General features: G+C 47.1%; 1 protein-coding gene across 2 annotated transcripts in view; it reads left to right on the top strand.

The window, feature by feature from the left end:
* Positions 1–23,355, top strand: part of SORL1 (sortilin related receptor 1) — a 156,813-nt gene that overhangs the window by 28,022 nt on the left and 105,436 nt on the right. The window contains exons 4-8 of one of the 2 annotated variants that reach the window (XM_082845306.1): positions 1,594–1,755; positions 3,150–3,217; positions 8,403–8,583; positions 17,523–17,624; positions 18,649–18,818. In XM_082845306.1, coding sequence (XP_082701432.1) covers positions 1,594–1,755; positions 3,150–3,217; positions 8,403–8,583; positions 17,523–17,624; positions 18,649–18,818 — 683 coding nt within the window. Of the gene's footprint in view, positions 1–1,593; positions 1,756–3,149; positions 3,218–8,402; positions 8,584–17,522; positions 17,625–18,648; positions 18,819–23,355 lie in introns of those variants that run through there. The other variant, XM_082845307.1, reaches the window with a different exon arrangement.

The following is a 23,355-nucleotide window of genomic DNA, read 5'->3' as shown; positions in this document are numbered from 1 at the left end:
CAAATGATGATGGTCCTCCTTAGGGTCCTAATTGTTTTTATCACTTTGCCTTTGGTTCCGCTAGTTTTTGCTTTCATACCATTTACTGCCCTTTAGAGTTAGACTTCATTAGGCTTCTCCAGAGTTTGGAGTTTTACATTAGATGCTGTGGAGGAAACAGAGGAGAGAGAACACATAAAACGCATGCCTGGGAAGTTTACAGGCTGGATGTGGGGAGAGAGCGTGAAGGAGAAGGAGCAGGAATGTCAGAAAGCAACGTGTAGACAAGTGCAGATTGTTTCTCCAGGCTGAGGCTGTTAGAGCTGAAGCGGGGTCTGGAGCAGGTGGAATCAATTAGGGAAAGCGTCCTTGGACTGATTCCTGTGCGTCCGTGATTTCTAGGATGTCAGTGGCTGAGTTTTGGTGGCGCTGGGTCCCCCCAGCTCTGGTTCTGGGTCACAGTCGTCCTCTGAGCCACCCTGTGCTCCTGGGAGCAGGGGACGTCCTCCAGCTCTCTGTGTGCACGCAAGGCCTGCCACCTTCTGGGCTTTCCAGCCTTAATTTCCTGATGTTTCCCTCAAGCCCCGAGACCGTCACCAAACCCATACTGTTTTTTTTTTTCCTTCCTCTTTTGTTCCCAAACTCAAACTGCCCTTGACTCGGCGTGTTCCTTCCCTGTGGAAGTCTTGTCTGCCCGTCAAGGCCCAAATCTTCCATGGAGTCATATCCGATCTCCCAAACCGGAACTGATCTGTCGTCTGTGCTCTCATGGGACTCTGTCCATGGTTTCTCAGTTGGTCTTATTTCCCCTTGCACTGTAGTTGGCTGTAGACACATCTTTCTCCCACATTAGACTGGAAGGTGCTTAAGAGGAAGGTCCTCTGCTTTCTCTGGGACGCCCTCGGCATCTGGTCCAGGGTGAATGTTCGGTGCACATTTGTTCAGTTGAATTGCTTGGATCCTTTCCCCTTGAGAACTCTTCAGGCCGGCAGTCGCTCTCCAGCCTGACTTGTTCAGAGTCACTCACCCGTGAGGAAGCAAAATAAGGTGAGGCCCCTGCTTGCCCGCTGTGCCCCACAGTGAGTCTGCCGGCCCCGGTGGCCACTGGGTCCTCAGAGCTGCCCTGTCACCCGGCACAGGGGCAAGAAGGGGAAGCTAAGCTTCCTGGGTGGGTGTGATGTCAGGGGTCTTCCCGGAAAGGTGTGTCAGAGGATGCACGGATGGTGAGCAGGCCCATCCGTGTGCAGCCAGCCTGGAGAGCGGGGCTCCTCTGCCGGGCTTCCTAGAGCCGCCCTCTGATTGTGACCGGGTCACCCCCCAGGGAATGAGAAAGGCCAAGTCAGTTGAAAGAAAAAATAGAAAGGCTTGGCTTGCTTCATTACCTGGGTAAACAAGAGCTCCACCTGGCTTCAGCGCAGCCCGTCTGCACCCTTCCTTTGCCGAGCCTCGTATGATGTGCACCGGAGTCTCTTCATCGTCAGGAGATGGCAAGAAGACCATGTGCGAGGGTGCCGGCCCCTGGCCTCTGCATGCGTGGGCACTCAAACTCTGCTGGGGAAGGGGCGTTTGGGGCGCGGCCAGGCTCTGCTCTGAGCTCTCCTCCTTTCCCTGCAGTACATCTTTGCAGATGCTTATGCCCAGTACCTCTGGACCACGTTTGACTTCTGCAACACCATCCAAGGCTTCTCCATCCCATTCCGGGCAGCCGACCTCCTCCTGCACAGCAAGGCCTCTAACCTTCTCCTGGGCTTTGACAGGTCTCACCCCAACAAGCAGGTAAGAGAGCTTCTGGGGCTCCTTGAGGTTTCTGTTCTGCCCCAGTGGATCGCCTGTCCTTCGAGTGACCTCCCCCAGCCCCTCCCTCCTCCTCTCTCAGGCTGAGCCTTTGTAGCTACTATTTCACTTCCCACGGCTGCGGAAAACTATACCCCCCTGGCACCCTGGGTCTGCATCCTAGCCAGGGAGCAACACCCAGCCCCGGCAGGCCCTGTTAGTTACACATCAGGCCATTCTTGCTGCAGGGACACCTCTGTTAGTCCTGAGGGTAAATCGGGTCTCTGGAATTAAATCAAAGAGAGCCAGGTAGGGAAGGCTGGCATCTGAGCTGTGCTGGGACCTCTTGTCGAATTTCTGTTCTACCTTTCCCATCCTCCACCTTAAACATACTGCCCTTGCCTACCATTTATTTGAAGTTACCACTCACTTAAATATGCTTGCTGTGTGTGTGTGTGTGTGTGCGCGCGCGTGCGTGCATGCATGCACACAAGCGCACGTGTGTGCGTGAATATAATATAAATGTGTGCATTTTCTTCCTTTAACCCGGATTTGAAGGAAAGGTGAGAGATGGGGAGAGAGCCCAGGTAAGTTTCTATCTCAAGGTTAAAACTCGCCAAGTCAAGGGTATTGATCTCGCATAATCCCGTGGAACCTGTTGGCCCTGTAGGATGGGGTTCATGATGAGTTTCAAATGACTTTGCTCAGAGGAACCTTGGAACGATTCCTTTTCTTTGCAGGTTGTTTAACCAAAACATGACCTGTTTATCTTCACTCGCCTTAGGGAGTAACCCAAGTATGGGCTGTTCACCAGTGTAGGTGGGTTATTGTTGTTTTTAGTCTCCTACTTCTTGCTCCCTGGTCCCTAGGGCCACAGGAACCCTCAGGTTTTGTCTTTGGAAGTTGAGGGGCAAAGGTCAGCAAGTCAATTACTCATGGCCACACCTTTGTGTTCCGGGGATTCCCTGAGTCCTCTCCATTCAGCTTTCATCACTGTGTCGCATTATGGGTTTTCAAGGACACTGTTTCCCAGGCGAGAAGTACTGAGTGTAATCCTTTTGTTTTCACCACCATGTGAGGGTCAGTCTTGAGTAAAATATAATTTCTGATAATCCGTAAAAGGAAGACAAGTCACGATCGTTTTTCCTTCCTTCCAATACGGAGGTACTGAGACCTTAGTAACTGAATGGAGAAGAATGCAGAGGTGAACTTCCTGCCCTTCCTGCCCTTGTTGGCACGTGGGGTAACCGGGTTGGGTAATGTGATCTCCCCACCTGTCTTCACAGGGGACGTATTGTTGAGGCTGGGGTTTCCACGGGTGTGTGCTGGTGATGCCATTCAGGGATCTTACATCACGCCTCTTGCCTCGTGACCACTTGTCGCTTTGGTCTTTGCAGCTATGGAAATCAGATGATTTTGGCCAGACCTGGATCATGATTCAGGAACATGTGAAGTCCGTTTCTTGGTAAGTCGTGCCATCTGAGAAATTTGAGTTACATAATCCCCTTGCTTCAGTTCTAGCTCCTTCATGCAGGGCAAATCTGCCCTCCCCTGAAATGTGAAGCATCTGGTTCAGGAAAGACACATTCCAGACCCAGGAATGAGAGCTGCAGGTATAACAGACTCCCCAGGGATTTGGGGGGGGGTGAGGAAGGAAGGTAACTTGTGACGGGAGTGACAGAGCTTTTGCATTTTTCAATCCGTCAGGGAATCCAGGGGAATCTTGAAGCTCTTGCATGTATTAGAATTTCTAAAAGACCTTCATTTTTAGAGCATCATATCAGAAGTGGGGACTTTTCTCTAAAATTTGTTCATTTGTTCATTCATAACATATTTTTTTTGAACGTCTGCTGAATATAAAACAGACGCTTTAGGGTGTAAGAAGTTGAATAACTGATGGATATAGTTATTAAGGAGATTGCAGTTTAGGAGAGAAGAAGAGACATTTTGTGCATGTAACATACATCATGAAAGAAGCATGAAGTCCCACGGACATAGCATAAGAAGCCAGAGGAGGGCCATGCTCCTTCCAGATGGGTCATAGGCACACGGAGGAGGTTACTGTTGATCCAGGATGTGCACACCAGGTAGGGTGTGGCTGTTGGGAGGGGTGCAGGATGGGAATTCCAGATGGGAACAGAATGGCCCAAGGCAGAGACGAGGCACTGTGGTGCTTGGGTGGAGAACCCTGAGTCTTATCCTTGGACAGTGTATTGGGTGAAATTTGGAAAGGGGTGTTGGTATCAGAATCTGCAGTGCTTGCTTGATAAAGGAATTTGGACTGAATTCTGAAAGCGATGGGGAGCCACTGTAGGTTTTTGAGAAGGAAAGTGAAATCAACAGGGCTAACCTTTAAGAGGTTGTTTCTGGTCTTAGTCACTTCTGGCCTTTTACTGTTGTGGGGATGATGTATATAATCTTGAATTTGTACAATGCAGACGAATGTGTAGAGCAGACTCCCAGGAGTGGACTTGGTGGGTCAGTGGGAGACAGTCAAACCATTCACACCTACCAAACTTGATACCTCTTGACCTTCACCACCCTGGATCAGCTCTACCCATACGTAATCTTCCCCATTTCAGTTTCTAGTTGCTCAGGTGAAAAATTCCGAGTCATGACTGATTCCGTGTTTGTTTCATGCTTCACGTTCAGTCCATCAGGAAATCCCTGTGGCTGTACCTTCAGTATATACCCAGGATCCACTACTCAGCAACTACTTAACTCCAAGTCACTGCTGTCACTCATTAATCATCCAGCTGGTCTTTCTACTTCTACTCTTGTCCTTCTGCAACTGATTCTCAGCATGGCCATATTGATCCTGTTAAAAACAGGTCAGATCATGTTGTTCTTCTGCTTTGAACCCTTTCAAGTGCATCATTACTTTTCTCAGATTAAATGCCAGCTACATTCCTAACCACAGGGCCTTTGCACTTGCTATTTTCCCCGGCTAGAATGCTTGTCCTAAAGATATATTTGTGGCTTGCTCCTTTACCTCATTCAAGTCTGCTCAAATAACATCTTCCAGATGGGGCCTATCCTAAGGATCTCATTAAAATTGCAATTACTCCTGTCATTCCCGGTCTGCTGTAGCCTGATCTGTTCTTTTTCTGCACAGCACTCATCACATCCTAATATACTCTTATTATGCTTATTATTATTATGCTTATTATTATTATCTTATTATTATTATTATGCTTATTATATGCTTATTATTATGTGTCAATAGAATAAAACTACACGAGGGCATGGACTTTTTTCAGTTTTGCACTGATATATCCCCAGTGACTAAAGCATTGAAATTGTAACTTTGCCAGAATTTCTATAGAAAGTGTCAAATTTTGCATTCATTCCCAACAACATAGAATTATGCCTTTTTCCACAGCCAATGTGTTAGTATCTCAGTATAGTTGTATTTTTAAATCTTGTTTTATTTATTTATTTACTTACATGGTTGCACCAGGTCTTTGTTGAGGCTCGTGGGCTCCTTAGTTGTGGCATGCAAACTCTTAGTTGTGGCACGTATGTGGGCTCTAGTTCCCTGACCAGGGGTCGAACCTGGGCCCCCTGCATTGGGAGCAACCACTGTGCCACCAGGTAAGTCCCTTGGTAGAGTTCTGATTTGCATTTTTCTTATTATGAATAAGTTTGAACATCCTTTAACCTAAGGGTCATTTTTACTTGTTTTTTGGGGCCATGTCTCTTCATGCCCTTTGCCCTTTTTCCATTAGATTGTTCATCTCTTTATTACTGATTTCCAGGAGCTCTTTCTATATTTGAGATTGGTCCTTTGTGATATGAAAGAGCTTGTACGTGTATGTTCATTTATATTTATATTTTCCAGTTTGTCATTGGTTTTTTGACTTTTACATGTAGTTTTAGTCCTCATTAAATGTAGTGGCTCCACAAGGTGTAGATCCTGTCTGTACGTCTTTTAGCCATCTCTTTGAAGAGGAATGTCTTTGAGTTCGTATTGCTTCCTTAGTAATTAAGGACAGTAAAGGATGGAGCAGAGAGGGGCCTTACAGCTGAGTATCTTCAGGCTCCAGTGGACTTCCTTTTTTTTTTTTTTTTTTTTTTTTTTTTGCGGTACGCGGGCCTCTCACTGTTGCGGCCCCTCCCGTTGCGGAGCACAGGCTCCGGACGCGCAGGCTCAGCGGCCATGGCTCACGGGCCCAGCCGCTCCGCGGCATGTGGGATCTTCCCGGACCGGGGCACGAACCCGTGTCCCCTGCATCGGCAGGCGGACTCCCAACCACTGCGCCACCAGGGAAGCCCTGGACTTCGGTTTTGTAGAGGGCAGCTCTTTCTGACTCTCGTTATTTTCCTTGGGCAGAGGTTGTAGAGTCTTAGATTATAACCACACTCTCATCCGAGTACAACGTCTACCCAGGGAACACCATTAGAACTTTTTTGTTTTTTTAACTTTAAAGGGACAAATTGTTCTTTTTTCTGTTTAGAGAATCATATATTAAGAGGGCAAACCAGCAGGATTACTAAATAAAGAAGCTTCATGTTTGGGAATTTTTGTGTTGTACCTTCTGCCTCTGTGCAGACATGCAGATAGATATCCTAGGGGAAGGGGCTGCCTGTCTTATTGTAGATAATGACATGTCTGGTGTCAGGGAATTTCAGGCTATTTGAGGGATTTCTCCTAGGGTTCCCCATAATACGTGAGAGTGTAATGTAACCTCTCAGAGAATAAAGGCACACTTTGTTCAGCGATGCTTGGCGGCCTAGAGCAGCAGGGGTGAGGAAAACCAGTGATTTATGTTATCCAGAGCTGGAGATTGGCAAGACAGGACAGAGGATGAGCCATGGGGGCGGGTTCAAGGATGCCCTGTGGAGCACCCCTGAAAGGCTGTAAGTGAGGTGGGTGAGGCCAAGTGAGGACCAATGACTGTGCTCAGAGACAGAGCAAGGCTTGGAACTTCCAAATGAGGGTAAAGAGAAGAGGAAGTCAGGGTCAGTGAGCATGGAAAGTGGGAGGCTAGCGATTGCCAAGTACAGGAATTTGTTGGGGGAGCAGTTCTCAGAAAGGAGAGGTTCAGATGTGGATTACGGAAGAGAATTGGGATGAAAGCCGCAGCTCTTTCTGTTGCTAGCTGTTGGCTGCTTTGGGTTACGAAGGAATAGTAGAGGTGAGCTCCACCTCAATATCTGGGTGAAGGTCCCTTCCTCTCTGCCTTTTTAAAAATATCCAGCGTGTTTTAATTTGCATATCCTCTAGGGTAGAGGAAGTACTTTAATCAGTACTTCCAACTGTGGAAAAGAAGAGAACACGTCCTCCCCACCCCTCCCCTGCTCTGCACACAGAGCATCTCACGGTGAACGTTAGTTTCTCTCATTGGGACAGGCTGGTTTCTCCAGTGTCCGACCAAGACTCCATATTGTAGGGCCAAAGTCAAGTCTTCCCCCTTTGCAAAAAGAGGCTCTTTTGTTTTCCTCTTTCTTGTCTCCCTTCTTTTCTTCTTCCGCCCTTCCTCCCTCCTTTCTTTTCTTTTCCTTCCCGTCCCTTCTGTCTTGGAACTTGCTCTTGACAATACATCTTGGAAGGAATTTCCCATCATTGCCTTCATTATCCCGAGAGCCACTGTGTCTATAGAACCGTACAGATGGTTTGTGTGAATTAATCATTAATGAGTCCTGCTTCTCCTTGGGTCGTCACTGCATCCTCACTGTGAAGCTCTCCTCCAGATTTTTCCAACTGTTTTTCCCTCTTGCTAAATGGTCCGCCTGGCCTTGGTGTTCTTGTGCATGTTAGGAAACCTCGGGCAGGTTAGTTGTCCTCCCAGGCTGCTCTTAGGGCCCTTCTTAGGGGACACACCAGTGCAGAGATTCTTCTCTCAGGTAGTTTGATCTAATCACTCTGCAGTTTTTGGTTTGGAAAAGCTTTTGCAATATGTCCATGGATCCACGCAGCAAAGATCAATGCAGCAAGGAACTCTATAGGATAAAAAGAAATGTAAGGCATGGCCTTTGATGGAATCTATACTCTGTCTAGGAAGCTCAGACAGATACATTATGGTGAACGGTATAATATAGTGGGTAAGAAGGTCCATCGTATAAAGTGAGAAGACTGATTCCAAAATCCACTTAAGGTAGTTCTCTCCCTTTTCTTGAACTCATAAAAAAGGCTTGGAATTGAGACGCATGGCTAGTGATGGGAGAAGGGCATGGGGGAAGGCTTCCTGGAAGAGGGGGACTTGCACTTGATATCAGAAGACGAGTAGGATTTAGATGTGCAGATCAGAGTATATGCAGAGGGCATCCAGGTAGAGGGGGATAGTGTGGACAGAAGCACAGAGGGAGAGTGGAGCCCTGCGTTTCTGAAGGACGTCAAGGGGATCAGTACACTTGCCTTTCACTTTTCCTTCTTTTCCCTCTAGCCCCGCTGGAGCTTGCCTGGAGTGAAACCCAGGCTGTAAACAACAGTACCAGCAGGAAATACTTGACAAGTGGCAATTCCTTTCCCTCTCTACTGAGCCAAGGAGACGCCAAAGGGTTGTGTTTGCGGCACAGAGAGAGAGCATCACTTGTAGCTGCTGCCATGGTGACCCTGGGTTCTCATTGATGGTCTGCATGGCAGGACCCCTACACCTCCAACGACTCAATGTGGAGATGATGACAACCGCTTTTTTTTTTTCTTCCAGGGGAATTGATCCCTACGACAAGCCAAACACCATCTACGTTGAACGACACGAACCCTCTGGCTACTCCACAGTTCTCCGAAGTACAGACTTCTTCCAGTCCCGGGAGAACCTGGAGGTGATCCTGGAGGAAGTGAGGGACTTCCAGCTGCGGGACAAGTACATGTTTGCCACAAAGGTGGTGGTAAGTTCGAGGAGTAAACTGCTTTTGCGTGTCCGTTCTGAGGGTGGGTGTTCTGTGATCAGGCACGGAGGGTCCATGCAAGCAGGGACGGAATGCACGTGCCTGGGGGAGCTTGACTGCCGGTGCTGGATGTAGCTGGACACTCCCAAGGGACCTGGAAGGTTCTGGGAGGTCAAGGAGCAGAAAAGCTTAGACAACCACTCAGAGTGTCTCTGGGTGCTGGGAATTTGGTCCTTTCCTGGTCCAAGCATCCTTGACCAACACACATTTCTTTGAAATCCCAATGAAAAGAACACAGAAAGGAGAGGTGGGGCTAAGTGGCTTTTTTTTCTTTAATCCCACTCCCTGATTTCCCTGCAGCTCAGGCCCATTTCTTTGGGAGGTTTGGACACATGTTCATTTACATGGCTAGTAGAATGTGTAGTCATTGGCTAGTGGGAGTTAATGCTCTAAGAAAAGCAGTACTTCAGCTTCCAGCTGTCAGTAAGTAGCTTAAGTCTCAGGCTTTGGGAAAATCTTCTCCTTGATTTTGTGTGTTGGAGCCACACGCTGAAATGGAGGGCTTGCTTATTTAAAACCACAGTTGATTATTTAACAGGACTTGCCTTACAGCTGTATCAAGTTGCAACCATACTGCCCTTGTGTAAAGGAAAAAACCAGGCCTGGCCAAGAGTAGGTTGGGCTGCTCTTGCCGGGGGCTGCAAGCTTGCTTTCATAACGCGACCATTGCCTCCTTGACCTCAGGTCTGACGGAGGTCTCTGGTGCCTGGGCGGTTGCTCTTTTCTGTCGTTGTTAACCTTAGGGACTAAAACCAGATGTCATGTTTCGTCCAGGTTCTCACTTATTTATATGTTGGTAGCTGGCCAGGCAGAAGCAGGTCAACCCGCTTGGTAGGATCCTAGGGTGGAGAGAGGACTTCCCCAAAAGGGAAAGCAGGGAGCGAGGTTGGAATCAGAAGAGAAGATGCGAGACGCTAAAGGCCAGAGGGGTTCCCCATTACACACCTCGAAAAATGGTTTTTTTTTTTTTTTTTTTTTTTTTTTTGCGGTACGCGGGCGTCTCACTGCCGTGGCCTCTCCCGTTGCGGAGCACAGGCTCCGGACGCGCAGGCTCAGCGGCCATGGCTCACGGGCCCAGCCGCTCCGCGGCATGTGGGATCCTCCCGGACCGGGGCACGAACCTGCGTCCCCTGCATCGGCAGGCGGACTCTCAACCGCTGCGCCACTAGGGAAGCCCTCGAAAAATGTTTTTTAAGACCACTAAACCATGACAAGTTTTCTTCTGTCAGGCTGTTTGCCTCGAGTCACTCCCTGGATCATTTGCTTCCTGCCTTGCCTGTCTGTCTCTCTTACACACGTGCGTGCACACAGAACAGCCCAAGGACACAAGCATCCTTGAGTTGCTTCAAGCACAGGGACGTGCTGGGAGTGCAGAGGTGAGAGGTCAGGCCTGAGGACTGGTACCTTGTGACATCCAGTTGGGTGACCCCAAGTACCAGTTGTGTTTAAAACCTTGTCTCCAGTCCTCTGGTGCTCATAGGTCTTTTTTGTTTTAGTCTCTTGGGCCTGTGCTTTTTGTGATTTTAATTTCTCAATTTTAAGTCCCAGTGACTAATTCCCAGATTTCTTTTACTGACTGAGCTGGGAGGGTCTGAGGTGGAGAGCACTTGTGCATTCCCTCATCCTATTATTTCTAGATCTCACACCTGAGAATAAGTTATATCCCATTTAGAGCTTTCTGTGCCTCTGTTCTGCCGTCACAGCTATGTCTGTTGTGTAGACATAGCTGATTTTCAGAGTGCCGGTGGTAATTTCTTTACTATTCCTGGCCAGTGGTAGGATCAGGGGCTGTGTCTGTTTGATCATCACTGATGCAGTACCCAGTATCTTGCACATTGCTTGATACATAGCAGATGTACAGTGGAGTCGAATGAATCTTTGCCTGCCTAATTTAGAAAGATGAGGCTACTGGGGTTTTCTTTGGGGGGGGGGATGGGATTGGGGGATATTAAATTATTAGTTCTTTTATTGTCAACTCTCAACTCTGTGTGTGGCTTATTGATTTATATGGTATTGGTGGCAAAATTGTAGTTGTGTTGGCTTCTTCCTTCAGCACATGGATGGACCACCAGATTCCAAGGTCAGTGGTGTTAGCTAGAGGCTCCAGGTGAGATGAGCTAGGCCACCTCCTGGAAGTGTTGTCCTAGGGTCACCTGCAGCAGCAGCAGCAAGGGCCCTTGTTACAAATGCAGATGGCAGGGCCCAAATGCATTTTTTCCCCGAGCATCCTAGGATGCCTAAGAGTCTGCAAAATTTGAGACATTCTTCCCTAAAGCCTTCTACATGCAGAAGCTTCCAATGCTAGTTATATTATCAAAGGAACGTTTCTCAATGGATAGGTTGATGAGAGAAGAAACACAACTGGCAGTGGATAATAACATGGGTATTTTTCTCCTTAATACGCTAGAGTCCTAAGCCATAAGGATAAACAACATTGGCCTTGGTTGGATAACCCTGTCAGTAGGAGTATTGAGGCCTGCAAGTGTCACTTCTTATCTGGGGTGTGCCCAGCACTCTGGTTGCTGGTTTTGGGGAATTCTGAGTGACTTTAATGTTAAATGGATTCAAATCAAATTAGGAAAGTCAAGAAACTAATTGTAAAAGGACAGAAAATTGGTTTTGGGCGATGAACTCTTTGGCTTTTTTCCGGCACCGTGAATGATTCCAGTTCTTTGCAAGTTAGTACTTTAGAACATGTCTGGGCAGCCATCTGGGTTCTGGACTGGAGCTGGTTCTCAAGTCTTCATATCTCTCTGGGGCCCTTCTGACCTGGCTCTTACTTCACATGTGCTTTGTATCAGATGCCCTTCAATTTCCTTTTAACCCAAGTTTAATTTTTCTTCCTTGGTTTTTGACATGAAATTCACTTACATAGTCCACAGCATAGGGCCAGTAATGCAACAGGGAGGCACCTCTGCAAAGGGACCGACATCAGTTTGTGAACTTGGTGAGACGCAGCTGTGAGGTACTTCCTGGTGGATAACGGTAGTTGCTGAACAGTTGGAGGGAGGGGAGGGCTGGCTGCTACTTGCCAGCTGCACTCCCAGCCTCTCCTGAAAGCCAGGCTCAGACCTTCCTTGCACAGACGTGCAGCAGTGAACCAACACCCGATGCATGAGCTTGTTGGAGTCTCCTCTCTGTTCTTACAGATGATGCAGACACAGGGTTCTAGAGCAGGCTTGGCAAACCATGGTCCTTCACTTGTTTTTGTCAATGAAGTTTTATTGAAACACAGCCATGATCATTTGCTATGTGTCACCTGTTGCTGCTTTCATGTTACAGTGGCAGAAATGAGTCATTTCCTAGAGGCAGGATGGCCCACAAAGTCTAAAGTATTTCTATACAGACCTTCACAGAAAAAGTTTGCCAGCCGTTGTTTTAGAGGCAGGATTCTGTTCGCCTTTCACTTGGCATCAGGCAGCTAGAACCCTCCAGTGCAAGAGCTTGATGAATCTGAGGCATAACCCCCAAGAGTTCAGGTGACAGGCCTCCCTAAATCGCTGTGCCCTGTTCATGCCAGGGTGTTACCTTTAGGATATTATGGCTAATTCAGACACCTTGCATTCTGCAGATTTCCCGAGAGAACTCAGTTGGACTTTCACTGTTCTGACCAGCCAACCACTAATTTCACTATTGGAAACCAATTTCTAACCATCATTATGCTGATTTAAAGTTGCTAAGGCTGATAGAGATAATGGAAAAACTTAGTTATTGCCTCAGAACTATGGGCTTCTACACGGGAGGTTAGCTGGCCACGGTTGGGATGTGACTTTTAGGATAACTGACCAACATCTGACTATTGACGAATTATTTTAATTATGACATCCCTTAAAGGTCTCCAAACATAGACCTAGGTATACGCACTCACTGCTTATAACTCATACAACAGTAAAGCTCAAATGTTTTAACGGATTAAAAATAAAACTATCATACCAATGTGTTTAAAATTAATTTTTTATAACACCAGTATTGAGATATAATTTGTGCAGCATAAAATTCACCCTTGCAAAGTACACAATTCAGTGGTTTATTTCACGAGGTCACGTAACGTTCACCACCATCTAAATCCAGAACGTCGTGGTCACCCCCTAAGGAAACTTCATACACATTAGCAACACTTTCCACTCCCCTCTCCTTCCAGCCCCTTGCAGCCAGGAATCTACTTTCTGCCTTGTGGATTTGCCTGTTCTGGACATTTCCTGTAAAGGGAGTCATATGATTTGTGACCTTCCGTCACTGTTGTCTTTCGTAGTATCGTGTTTTCGAGCTTCCTGCGTGTTGAAGCAGGGATCGTGGGATCACCGTAGTTTTACGTTCGCTGCTTCTTTCTCCTGCCAGATCAAATCTCTGGTTGAACCCCTCTGGCGAATTTTTGTGTTGAGTTATTGTACTTTTCAACTCAAGAATTTCTATTTGTTTCTTTTTTTTTAAAAAAAAATTTCTGTTTCTTTATAGATATCCTCTATTTGGTGAGACAGTGTTCTCACACTTTCCTTTTTAATTCATGAGACATGATTTCCTTTAGTCCTTTGAATGCGTTTAGGATAGGGGATTGAAATTTCTTGGCCGATAAGTCCGATATCTGGCCTTCCTCAGGAACAGTTCCTGTTGACTGGCGTGTGTGTGTGTGTGTGTGTGTGTGTGTGTGTGTGTGTGTGTGTGGTGTGTATGGGTGATACGTTGCTGTTTGCTTGCCATTGTTTTGGTGGGAAACCAGACATTTTAAGTGATATAATGTGACAGCTCCTCACATCAGAGTAACCCATTCCCAGGGGGAGCTTTTTGTTGCTTGAGTTTTTGCAAGCTTTTATTTCATTTTCAGGATTCTGAAAAAGTTGATTTTTGTTGGTATTATTGTTGCCTTTGTTTTGTGAGTTTCCTGCATTCATTTTGTAACGTCTGCATCCCTTGTTGGGTATGGCTAGTAAAGTACTGACCATTAGTGGTCAGCTAATGACGGAACAGAGATTTCCTTAAGTACTTTGAGCCATGCGTCTGGCAGCCTTTGCTGAGGGCCTCTGAGTGTGTGTTGGTGGCATGCCTTCTACAACTCTGCCTTAGCCTCTGCTTCTTGTTTGTGTAGAGACGCAAGGTTGTTAGCTGGCTGTGAGAGATTAGGCCCTTTCAGTTCTTTCCTGAGCATAGCACAGCCCTTTTGTGTGTGACCTTGTAAATGTCTTGGAATATTTCAGAGTTTATCAAAACCTCTTACGGACATCTTCTTCCCCAGTTTTTCCTTTTAGGCCTTTTAGTTCACCTTTTGCAGTTCCAAGCGATAATGTTTCTCCAGCAGCTGTGGTGTTAAAACATTTGCCACTTGTCACTGTTCCCCGTAAACGCCCTGGCTACAGGTCTGTGTGTACAGCGAGCTGAGTCATGTTATATAAAGAGAAGACCTGAGAATGCAGCTTTCATGCGAGTCACCAGGCAGATCAGGTCTGACAGTCCTCTGGCTGTGGGGCATTTGGGAAGCTCCCAACCTGTTCTGTCCTCTCCAGTGGCTGCTGGGCTGGTGGTTTTCACAGCTGTTGTAGCTGTGAAGCTGTGGGTTTCCCAGGCTACCACAGAGCTAGAGAGAAAAGGGATGGGATTAGAACAAGTTAAAACATCACCAAGTTAGCTCTTCTTGCCGGTCTTCAGTCGTTGTCTTGAATAAATGCTCCTTGAGTTTTTGCAAGCTTTTATTTCATTTTCAGGATTCTGAAAAAGTTGATTTTGAGAATTTTTGTCAGTGTTCTTGTTGTTTTCACAGATGAGTGGGTTTTTAGAGTTCCTCACTTTGCCGTTCCAGGAGTGCTTTCAATTAATATTAACTTTGCACACTTTTTATTATGGACGTTTTCACATCTACATAAAAGAATAGTTTGTACTGATATGACCTCCCCTTGTGCCTTCATTCAGTCTCAGTAGTATCTACGTTTGCTAAAATCTCTTTTCAGCTGTCTACGCACTACTTATTTTTTTTCCTGGACTGTTTTAAAGCAAATCCAGATATATTATTTTATCCATAAATTGGGTATAAACAACATGAATGTGGATGGATTTAGCCGAGACTTTGTTACTGCTTTGAAGGAGAAGGTGGCAGGGAATCTTACAGCCCATTTCTATCATGATCTAATTTGTATGTGCAAAAGAAATTTGGATGTATCAATTTGGCACTGTGCCTGGCTAGCAGACTAGAAATAAAAGCGGCGTAGCCAAGACGGAGGTTTATTTTTCCCTCCTCAGTGCCGCCGGAGGTAGGCGGTCTAGGGCTGGCATGTTGGTGCCCTGGTGTTATTGGGGTCGCAGGCCTCTATCTTGCTGTTCTACCATCCAAACAAATGATTTCCATTCTCAAAGTTCCCTCATGGTCCACGACACGTGTACTAGCCTTCGAGTCTATTGGAGTTAAGAAGAATTAGGACAGACAGAAAGGTCAAAATAGGACCCCTCCTAGCTGATTCAGTCTCTTTAAGCAGCTTTCCTTGAAACCCAACACAATAGTCTGTTTACGTCTCATCGACTGGTAACTCAGTCGCATGACCACACAGAGTTGTACAAAAGGAAGAGAGCCTTAGTCTTTTACTCAGGTGGCCGTCAGGGTCCTTTTGCCAAGGATGAAAGACATTAGTGGATGCTGGGGTAAGCGTAGCAGTGTCTGTCTCTCTCTGAATATGCTCATAGGTGACTGCGCAGAACATTTCTGAAGGAATGGCCCAGAGCCCGTTACCAGTGAGCACTCGGGAGCGGAGCGGAAACAGATCTTCTGCATTTTACCTTAGACCTGTCTGTATTGTGAGATGTTTTTCATGAGTATGTTTTACTTTTATAATAATGGTAAAGGAAAACCCAACATCAACAAAAACCCATCGTTTATTAAGAAATCCATCTTACAATCAATGTGCCGTAGTTTCCTTGTTAATACTTTTCTTGGTGGTGGCAAAATACCACAATAACTCGTCTGCAGATGCTTTAGGAGTGAGCCTGATTATCCAGATTTAGGAATCATTCTCTTGGAAGGAAGTGGGATGGATGTGTTTAGAGGTTTCTCATGACCTTAGTATTCTGTGATTTTTGCATTTATGCCTTGCTATCCATTCTCAATTCTCAAGCTTCCCAGCAGCCATCATTAAGAACACTTAACTAATGATGGGCCTGAATGTCACTGAGAAAGGTGGCTCCTTTCTCAGGTATAACTGCAATAGGAAGTAGTGACAGAACATAAAAAATATGTGTTTCACTGATATCTGTGTATTTATATATATTCATAAGGATTTATATAGGGTGACTTAAATCATCGGACCTTTATACATAGTTATAAAACTTTATTGACCTAAGGAGGGCTTTTGGAATTTATACATAGCAGTTTTACTGGGAACTCTTCTCTCACTCAGGTGATACTTTTTGCGTTTTTAATCAATCTCATTTCTATAGCCCCATACTGAGGACAAGCTATCATGTGGTTTTCGGGCTGCCATTCTGAAAAGGCAGTCTTCTGTACTTCTCTGCCTGGCTTCTTTAAAACAGACGACTTTTAACCAGTGTTCAGTGGTGGCTTGGAAAAAAAAAATGTGTGTGTGTGTGTGTGTGTACACATTCTGCTGCTCAAATGAATAGAAAATAACTTCATGTTCATCAGCCTGCTCTTCACAGTATTTATTGGACATGCGTGAGCATGTGTATTAGTAGTTGTTATATTACAGTTAAGAGAAATGGGCATCTTCCGTCCTCTATAGGAATTTAAAATCTATAATAAACAGTAGCAACATAGCCAAGGATAAGTGAAGCCTTCTGGCTGGGGATCCCGACATCCTAATCAGGTGGGTGATAGGCGTGCTTGCGAGGATGTCCGCATGAGGATGGGCCTCCCTGTCTGTTTTCGTAGATGTGCCACATTTGCCTTCAGTTCCCGGTCACAGACTTGTAGAGCCGGAAAAAGCCACATAGATCCTTTACAGTGTTTCTTATCCTTTTTTGAATCATTGACCCTTTTGAGAACCTGGTGAGACGTTCTCCCTAGCAACATGAGTGAGTACATCGACATAGAAAATTTGTATATATATTTCTGGGGTTCCTGGACCACTTAAACCCATACCCAAAGTCCTGATTCAAATCAGCTTCTCATTTTATAGATGAATAAACTAGGACCTAGAGAAATTTAAAGGTGGCTCCAAATCTAGTGCTTTTCTATACATTTGCAAGCTTCCAGCTGTGGTTTAATATCTCTAAAATGCAACGTGACGTGGTCAGCATCGTGTGGAGTGAGTGCGTCACGTGCGCGGTCAGCGTCATGTGACGTACTCTGTATGCTACCAAAGAAAGCATATTCTAGCAGAAGACCTTAATCACTGAGGAGTCTTAAAAGATTAAAAAGAGAATCAATGAAAATCCCTTCAACTCTTGGTACAAATTAAAGCCCTGTGACCTGGGGGTCCTAGCGATCTGCAAATAAGAGTAGAAGGAGGAAGAGGGTATGTTTTTATGCGTATCAGGTGTGTGGCTGACCTCACCCAGGGGTGGTTTGGGGGCTGTGGGCTCCTCCGCCCCGCCTGTCTCGCCATCACACAATTCTCTCCCTTTTCACTCTCTGCTTAAGCTTTGGCGGCCACCGCCCCCTTCCCCAAGCTCAAGTTCTCCCATCATACCGTCGTCCTTCCTCTTCATGTGGTATCTGGAGTATCTAATATTTATTGTAGACCAGGTATCTAGGATAAAGTGGTACAGCCCAAGCTGCCCAGTGACAGCAAATGTTGCAGAAATGTGCATTTGCGGTCACAGTCTCTATTTTGTGTTTTTAGTTGAATCAGAGGGGTCTGACTTTTCACTTTTCTTTTTTCGCTCATTTTGAGTGGCGATAATATAGTACAGTTGATTTTTTTTTTCCTCTTCCTTGGCAGCATCTCTTCGGCAGTCTGCAACCATCCTCTGTCCAGCTCTGGGTCTCCTTTGGCCGCAAGCCCATGCGAGCAGCCCAGTTTGTCACAAGATATCCTATTAATGTGAGTGGGGTCCACGCCGGGGTGGGAAGGAGTGCCGTTGTCCTCGTGCAGAGGTTAGAGGGAGGGTGATGGGGGGTGGATACCTGGTGGAGCCTCCCTGAAGTCACTTTCTAGATCGGTCTCAAGAGAGAGAACCATTATGCTTTGGGCATCTTGGTCTGTTTTCTCCCTCTTCACTTTTTGAAGTGGAGCTGAATGGGAGCCTTAATTTGCTCTAAGTGGAGAAGGATTGGCAGAGAGGTTTGGAACCAGAGTCAATGGTCTCAGTGTGCTAGTGCTGAAGGAATGAGAGGTTAGTGACAGCAGTAGTTATTTATTAAGTACCTGCTGTGTTGCTCACAGATGGTGAGGTTCCAAAAGGGGATAGGATTTGAGTCTCACCCTTTTAGAAACAGATGGGTTGGAGAGCCTGAGAGCAGAGCAGAGGAAGAAACCATGTACAGTCAAAGGCTTGACTGTGCAGTACGTGTTAGAACATAGAGAGCGATAGGGAAAGTCAGTGTGAACTGGGTCATCAGAGAAGTGACCACGGGGAGGAGGTGGCATCTGGAGGCCTTGATGCCCGGAGTTGGTGTAATGGAAGGTTGGTAGCTAAGAGGAGGGTGTGACGGAGAACATGCTTGTCTGTTCTTTGCTTTCTCTGGGCTCTGCCTTCCTATAGTCACCTTAGAGAAAATAAGAGGGAAGGAAATGCACATTAATCCATGTTGTACTTTGTACTAATGATAGGGAGACATTATTAACTAAAAGCGATTTCTGGGTCATTTTTGGAGTTCAGGGCCCATTCTTATTTTGTGTCCCACCTGCCAAGAAGGGGTTTGCTCCGGCCGTAAGGCAGCCTCAGGGTCTCCAAAGAGAGAGTCGGCCAAGCTTCTTTCCCAACGTGGGGAGGCTTTCCGTGGGCTCCGAGCCCACAGTCCTCACTGGGACATTTGGAAGTCATTGCTTTAGCGTGCGCTGGGACAGTCCACAGGGCCTGTGTGGTTTTTTTGACTTCTGTCTTTTCTGACTTCTGATGCCAAAGGAATATTACATTGCGGACGCCTCCGAGGACCAGGTGTTTGTGTGTGTCAGTCACAATAACAACCGCACCAACCTGTACATCTCGGAGGCGGAGGGGCTGAAGTTCTCGCTGTCCTTGGAGAATGTGCTCTATTACAGCCCAGCAGGGGCAGGCAGTGACACCTTGGTGAGGTAAGGAGACCGGGAGGCCCTCCCTGCTTTCTTACACCCCCACACGACCTCTGGATGGGTGGTTTTCAACATTAGCTGCACATTTGGACTCACCTCGGCAGGGAGGTTTCAGAAACCCCGATTATGCCTGGCTCACCTTCCTAGAAATTATATTTTATCTGGTTTGGGGTGTGATGGGTGTGTGAGGATTTTCAGAAGCTCCCCAGGTGACGTTTATGTGATGCACAGGCTGAGCACCACTGCCTGGGTGACACTTAGGGTCACCGCCACAGGGTCAGCCCCTCCTTTGGGTTCCCTTCATTCAGTTACCTGGTTTTGTGGTCTCAGAGCCAGTGGGAAAGAGCACTTGCAAATTATCATCAACTCCAGACCAGCTGGTATATGTGGCCGCAAGGCCCTGCTTCTGTGTGACTCTGGTTAATTGACATCATTACTCTTTTTTTCAGTAACTGCAAGGTATTGTTCTGTGGTGTCTGTGGAAAGACACCAACATCACCGATCCTTTGTCAGTAAATCACATGCCTGGGGTTGTCCTGCAGTAACGGGTGTTCTCTGGGTCGTGGAGGAGTCCGGGGTTCGGGAGGGGTGGATGCCACGAATCCGTGGGGGCACTGGTGCCACAAGCCCATTTATTCTCATTTATCGGGTGACAAACCAGACTTGTGTGTGTCTGACTGTGATTACGTTTACTCTGTGCTCTTGGGAAGAGCCATCCGGTGGAGCTGACTGACTGGTCTGCAGTGAGGTCTGGACCCAAAGGCCGTGACCACCAGGTCAGAGGGCATGTCCTTGCTGCCCACTGTCCCTCTTCACGTTGCCAGTTCATTCAGTCATCAGTTCATTCAGCAAGTATGCTGCTGCCTGGTGCCTGGCGATGTTGCGTGTACAGCCATGAGATATTGTATCCAGCAAGGAAAACTCAGGACGAGGCCCCGCATTCTGTGGAGCTTTTGTTCTAACTGGGGGAAAACAGAATATAAACAAATATGTGATCTGCTGATAATGGTGAGCGCTGAGAAAAAAAATGAAGCGAGATAAGAGGACAGAGGGTTACGAGGGTATTACTTTATATTGGCCGGTCGTGGAAGGCTGTTTCACGAGGGTGACATTCCAGCAGGTGCCTGAATTACACGAGGAAGGGAGCTGCGCACATACCCCGGGGAAGAGCATTGCAGGCGGAGGGAACAGCAGGCACGGGGGTTCTGAGGTGGGACTTTGTTGGTTTATTTTAGGAGCAGTGAGGAGGCCAGGGTGGATCAAACAGCTGGTGGAGGGGAGAGAGCATCCCCAAGACACAGGAACCAAGAGAGCAGGGTTCAGGTTGTGTAGAGCCCTCAAGGGCGTAGAAAGAACTTTATCTTTTTCTTCTGTTCTTCTTTTTTGTGCGGTGTCCTAACCACTGGACCGCCAGGGAATTCCCTATTTTTTCTTCTAAGCACGATGGAGGGTTTTGACCAGAAGCTGGACATTATTTGATTTAACCTGTTACGTTTTTTTGGACACCATTTTAAAAACTGTGAATTGCATTATGTAAAGAAAAGTGCATAAAACATAAATGGGTAGCGTTAATAAATAATTTTCAGTGAACGCTCACGTGACTTATCTTTTAAAGAAGCCATCCTGGATGCCGTGTGGAAATTAGACAGCGGACTTTCACGTGTCTGGTGGGGACATGAGTGGAAGCGGACTTTCATGTGTCGGGCGGGGGGGACGCCCAGCTGTGAGAGCACTGCCGGAAACCAGGCCAGTGGAGATGGAGGTTGGCTGGACCCCGGGGCGGTAGCAGTAGAGATGCTGGAAATGGTCAAATTTGGACCATTTGCTGATGGACTGGACATGGAGTATGAGAGAAGGAGGAGTCAGGGACCCACCACTGCTTGGCCGGGGTAGCTGCTGCAGTGATGGTTTCAGACTGACGGAGAGGGCTGGGCGAGGTGCAGGTGTGGGGAAAAGATCAAGAGTTCTGGTTTGGAGATGCCTATTAGACATCCAAGCAGAGAACTTTCTGTGTGGTCTCTGATATGCTTTTCTACAACCTGTTTCTTCTTCTTTGGAGGTGCTGTCATCTTTTACTCCTTCCTTTTTTTTCCCCCGGTGTAGACGCGCAGGTTATTTATTTATTTATTTACTCCGGGTCCCTCCCCCCCTCCCACAGGTTACTTATTACTCAGTGTCTTATGTTGTGTTATAAACCATTCCTGCCCTGATTCATCCTTAGGTCGTTCTGGTCAGTCACGGCCCCTTCCGGCTGGTCCTGTGGCTTTTTTTTTTGATTTATTGACGTGAAATTCTCATGATGTTAACCATTTTATTAATGTAATCAACTCAGTGGCACACAGCACATTCACAGTGTTGTGCAACCCCCAGCTTGATCTAATTCCCAAACGTTTACATTTATATTTCCCCCCAAGAAAACCCCTTACCCGTTCAGCAGTTTCTCCCACTCTCCCCTCCTCCAGCCCCTGGCAGCCACCAGGCTACTTTCTGTCGCTACGGAGTTGCCTGTCCTGGCTGTTTCATATAGATGGAATCATGCCATAACACCTGACCTTTGTGTCTGCCTTTGGGTCTGCTTCACTTTGTCATGTAACGTTTTCAGGGTTTATCCACGTGTAACACGTGTCAATCAAGACTTCCTTTCTCTGTATGGATGAGTAATGGTGTCCTTCCTTTTTCGTAACTGAAATCATGAACCACTCTCTCTCTGGCCTTCTGCCGACTCTTTGTTTGTCACCTTTGAGAGCCTCCAGCTATGGGGCTGGTAAGTCGCGGCTTGGCTTCTGCATTTGTCAGGATGGAGACAGCAGGGCAGGGCAGGAGCCCGAAGCTGCAGCGAGCGGCTCCCCAGGAAGCGGGAACCTCAGTGACGTGGCCATGCGACCCCTGCCCACAGACAGATGGCCCTTTATGCAGTTACGGACGTTCCTCCCCGACTGCCTGCCCTGCCTCACCGCTCGGTCCAGTTAGGAAAGTGAAAATAGATTTACGTCAAGATTCATAGACTGACATCCTCCTCGGCCTTCTTATTTTTTTTTCTTCAGATTTTATCTCGGGACTGGAGATGTTCAGATGTACTCAATTGAATGACCTTTGTCGGCTGCGTCTCCATCTCAGCACGATGACATGGGACGGGGTGAAGGAGCAGGTTATGTGGGCAGGCTGGCTTAACTTAAAAAACAGAAAACCACACCAAACCAAACGAGCTCTTCTTTGAGCTCAGTGGGAACGTGTGGTGCTGAGGACCTGGGTGTCTTTACTTAGAGACCGGGAGGAGGAATTCTCAGCAGGGGTGACCCTGACCTTGTGAGAGGTGCCACGTGGAGGCAGCGTCTAGATGGAGGGACAGACGTGGTGGGCCCACAGGGCATCTTGAGGATGTGCTGGGTTTGGGCTGAGGGTGGTTGAGGGGGACCTGGTGAGCTGCCTGGCGAGGGGAAGAGCAAGTGGTGAGAGCCAGGGAGAGAAAACAGAAGAAAACGGACTCTCCGGGGGAGATGCTTGGGTAAGTCAGGTAGTTGTAGTGTGCAAGGCATCAGAGCGGGAGATGACAGGGTGGACCGGGGCCTGGAGGAGCGTGGGACGTACAGAGGATAGGCTTCTGCTTGGATTGAAAAGATAAAACACCAGGAGAGAGACCAGGGGGAGAAACAGGGCTCCTGAAAACGAGAGAAATTCAGACCTCCCAGATAAATTGAAAGAAGCCGATACGGGGACCTCACGATGCTAGGATCACAAGCAGCAGAGCGAGGTGAATGGAGGGCAGGGGGGAGCAGACGTGGGGCCCGTTCCTAAGGAAGCAACTGAAAAACAACTAAAACAGACCTAAGGAAACCACGCGTCAGAACCTTTGGTCTCAGCGCTGTTGTTTTCTGGAGGACCTTGCTCCGCCTCTCGGCTGGGGTGGCCCTGCCACTGCTGTGTGCGTCTTCCTGTCTAAGGTGGCCAGCCGTCATCCAGCTCGACATTTGTATGACAGATAAAGGGAGAGCGCAGTTCTGTGCTTTTTCACAAAGCCCAGTGGCTCAGAACCCTCCAAATAAAGGACCTGCTTCCAGTTTTACAAGCCACGTGTGAACTGTGGCTACCCTTTCTGAGAGATCTGTTCTGTTTGTAACGTGTGTACCATGTTAGAACAAAGCTTCTTCCCGGGGCAATTACAGTATCTGGGGTAGCAGTTAAGGCCGGGGAGGGTCGTCTTCTCTGCTTCACTGTTAATAAGCATAACCTCAAGGTTTCCAGAGCCATCCTTGTTAGATATACCATGCCTTTGGGAAAGGGGTTCTGCTTTGCTCCCTGACAAATCCTATCGGCTTCCGTCTGATCAGGGTTTTGGCTAATTAGTTGTAAGTATCTGGACAGTGGCTGTGTAACCCCTTAGCTATATTCCTATAGATTGGGTTAGATTGTAAGCCACAACGCTATACTTCTTTAAATTGAAGAATAGTTGATTTACAACGTATTAATTTCTGCTGTACAGCAAAATGATTCAGTTATACATATATATACATTCTTTTTTATATTCAGTTCCATTATGGTT

This window comes from Leucopleurus acutus (genome assembly GCF_964270905.1).
Source record: "Leucopleurus acutus genome assembly, chromosome: 8".
NCBI lineage: Eukaryota > Metazoa > Chordata > Mammalia > Artiodactyla > Delphinidae > Leucopleurus > Leucopleurus acutus.
The sequence above is the reverse complement of the archived record's forward strand: the minus strand, read 5'-3'. Positions and strand labels throughout refer to the sequence as shown.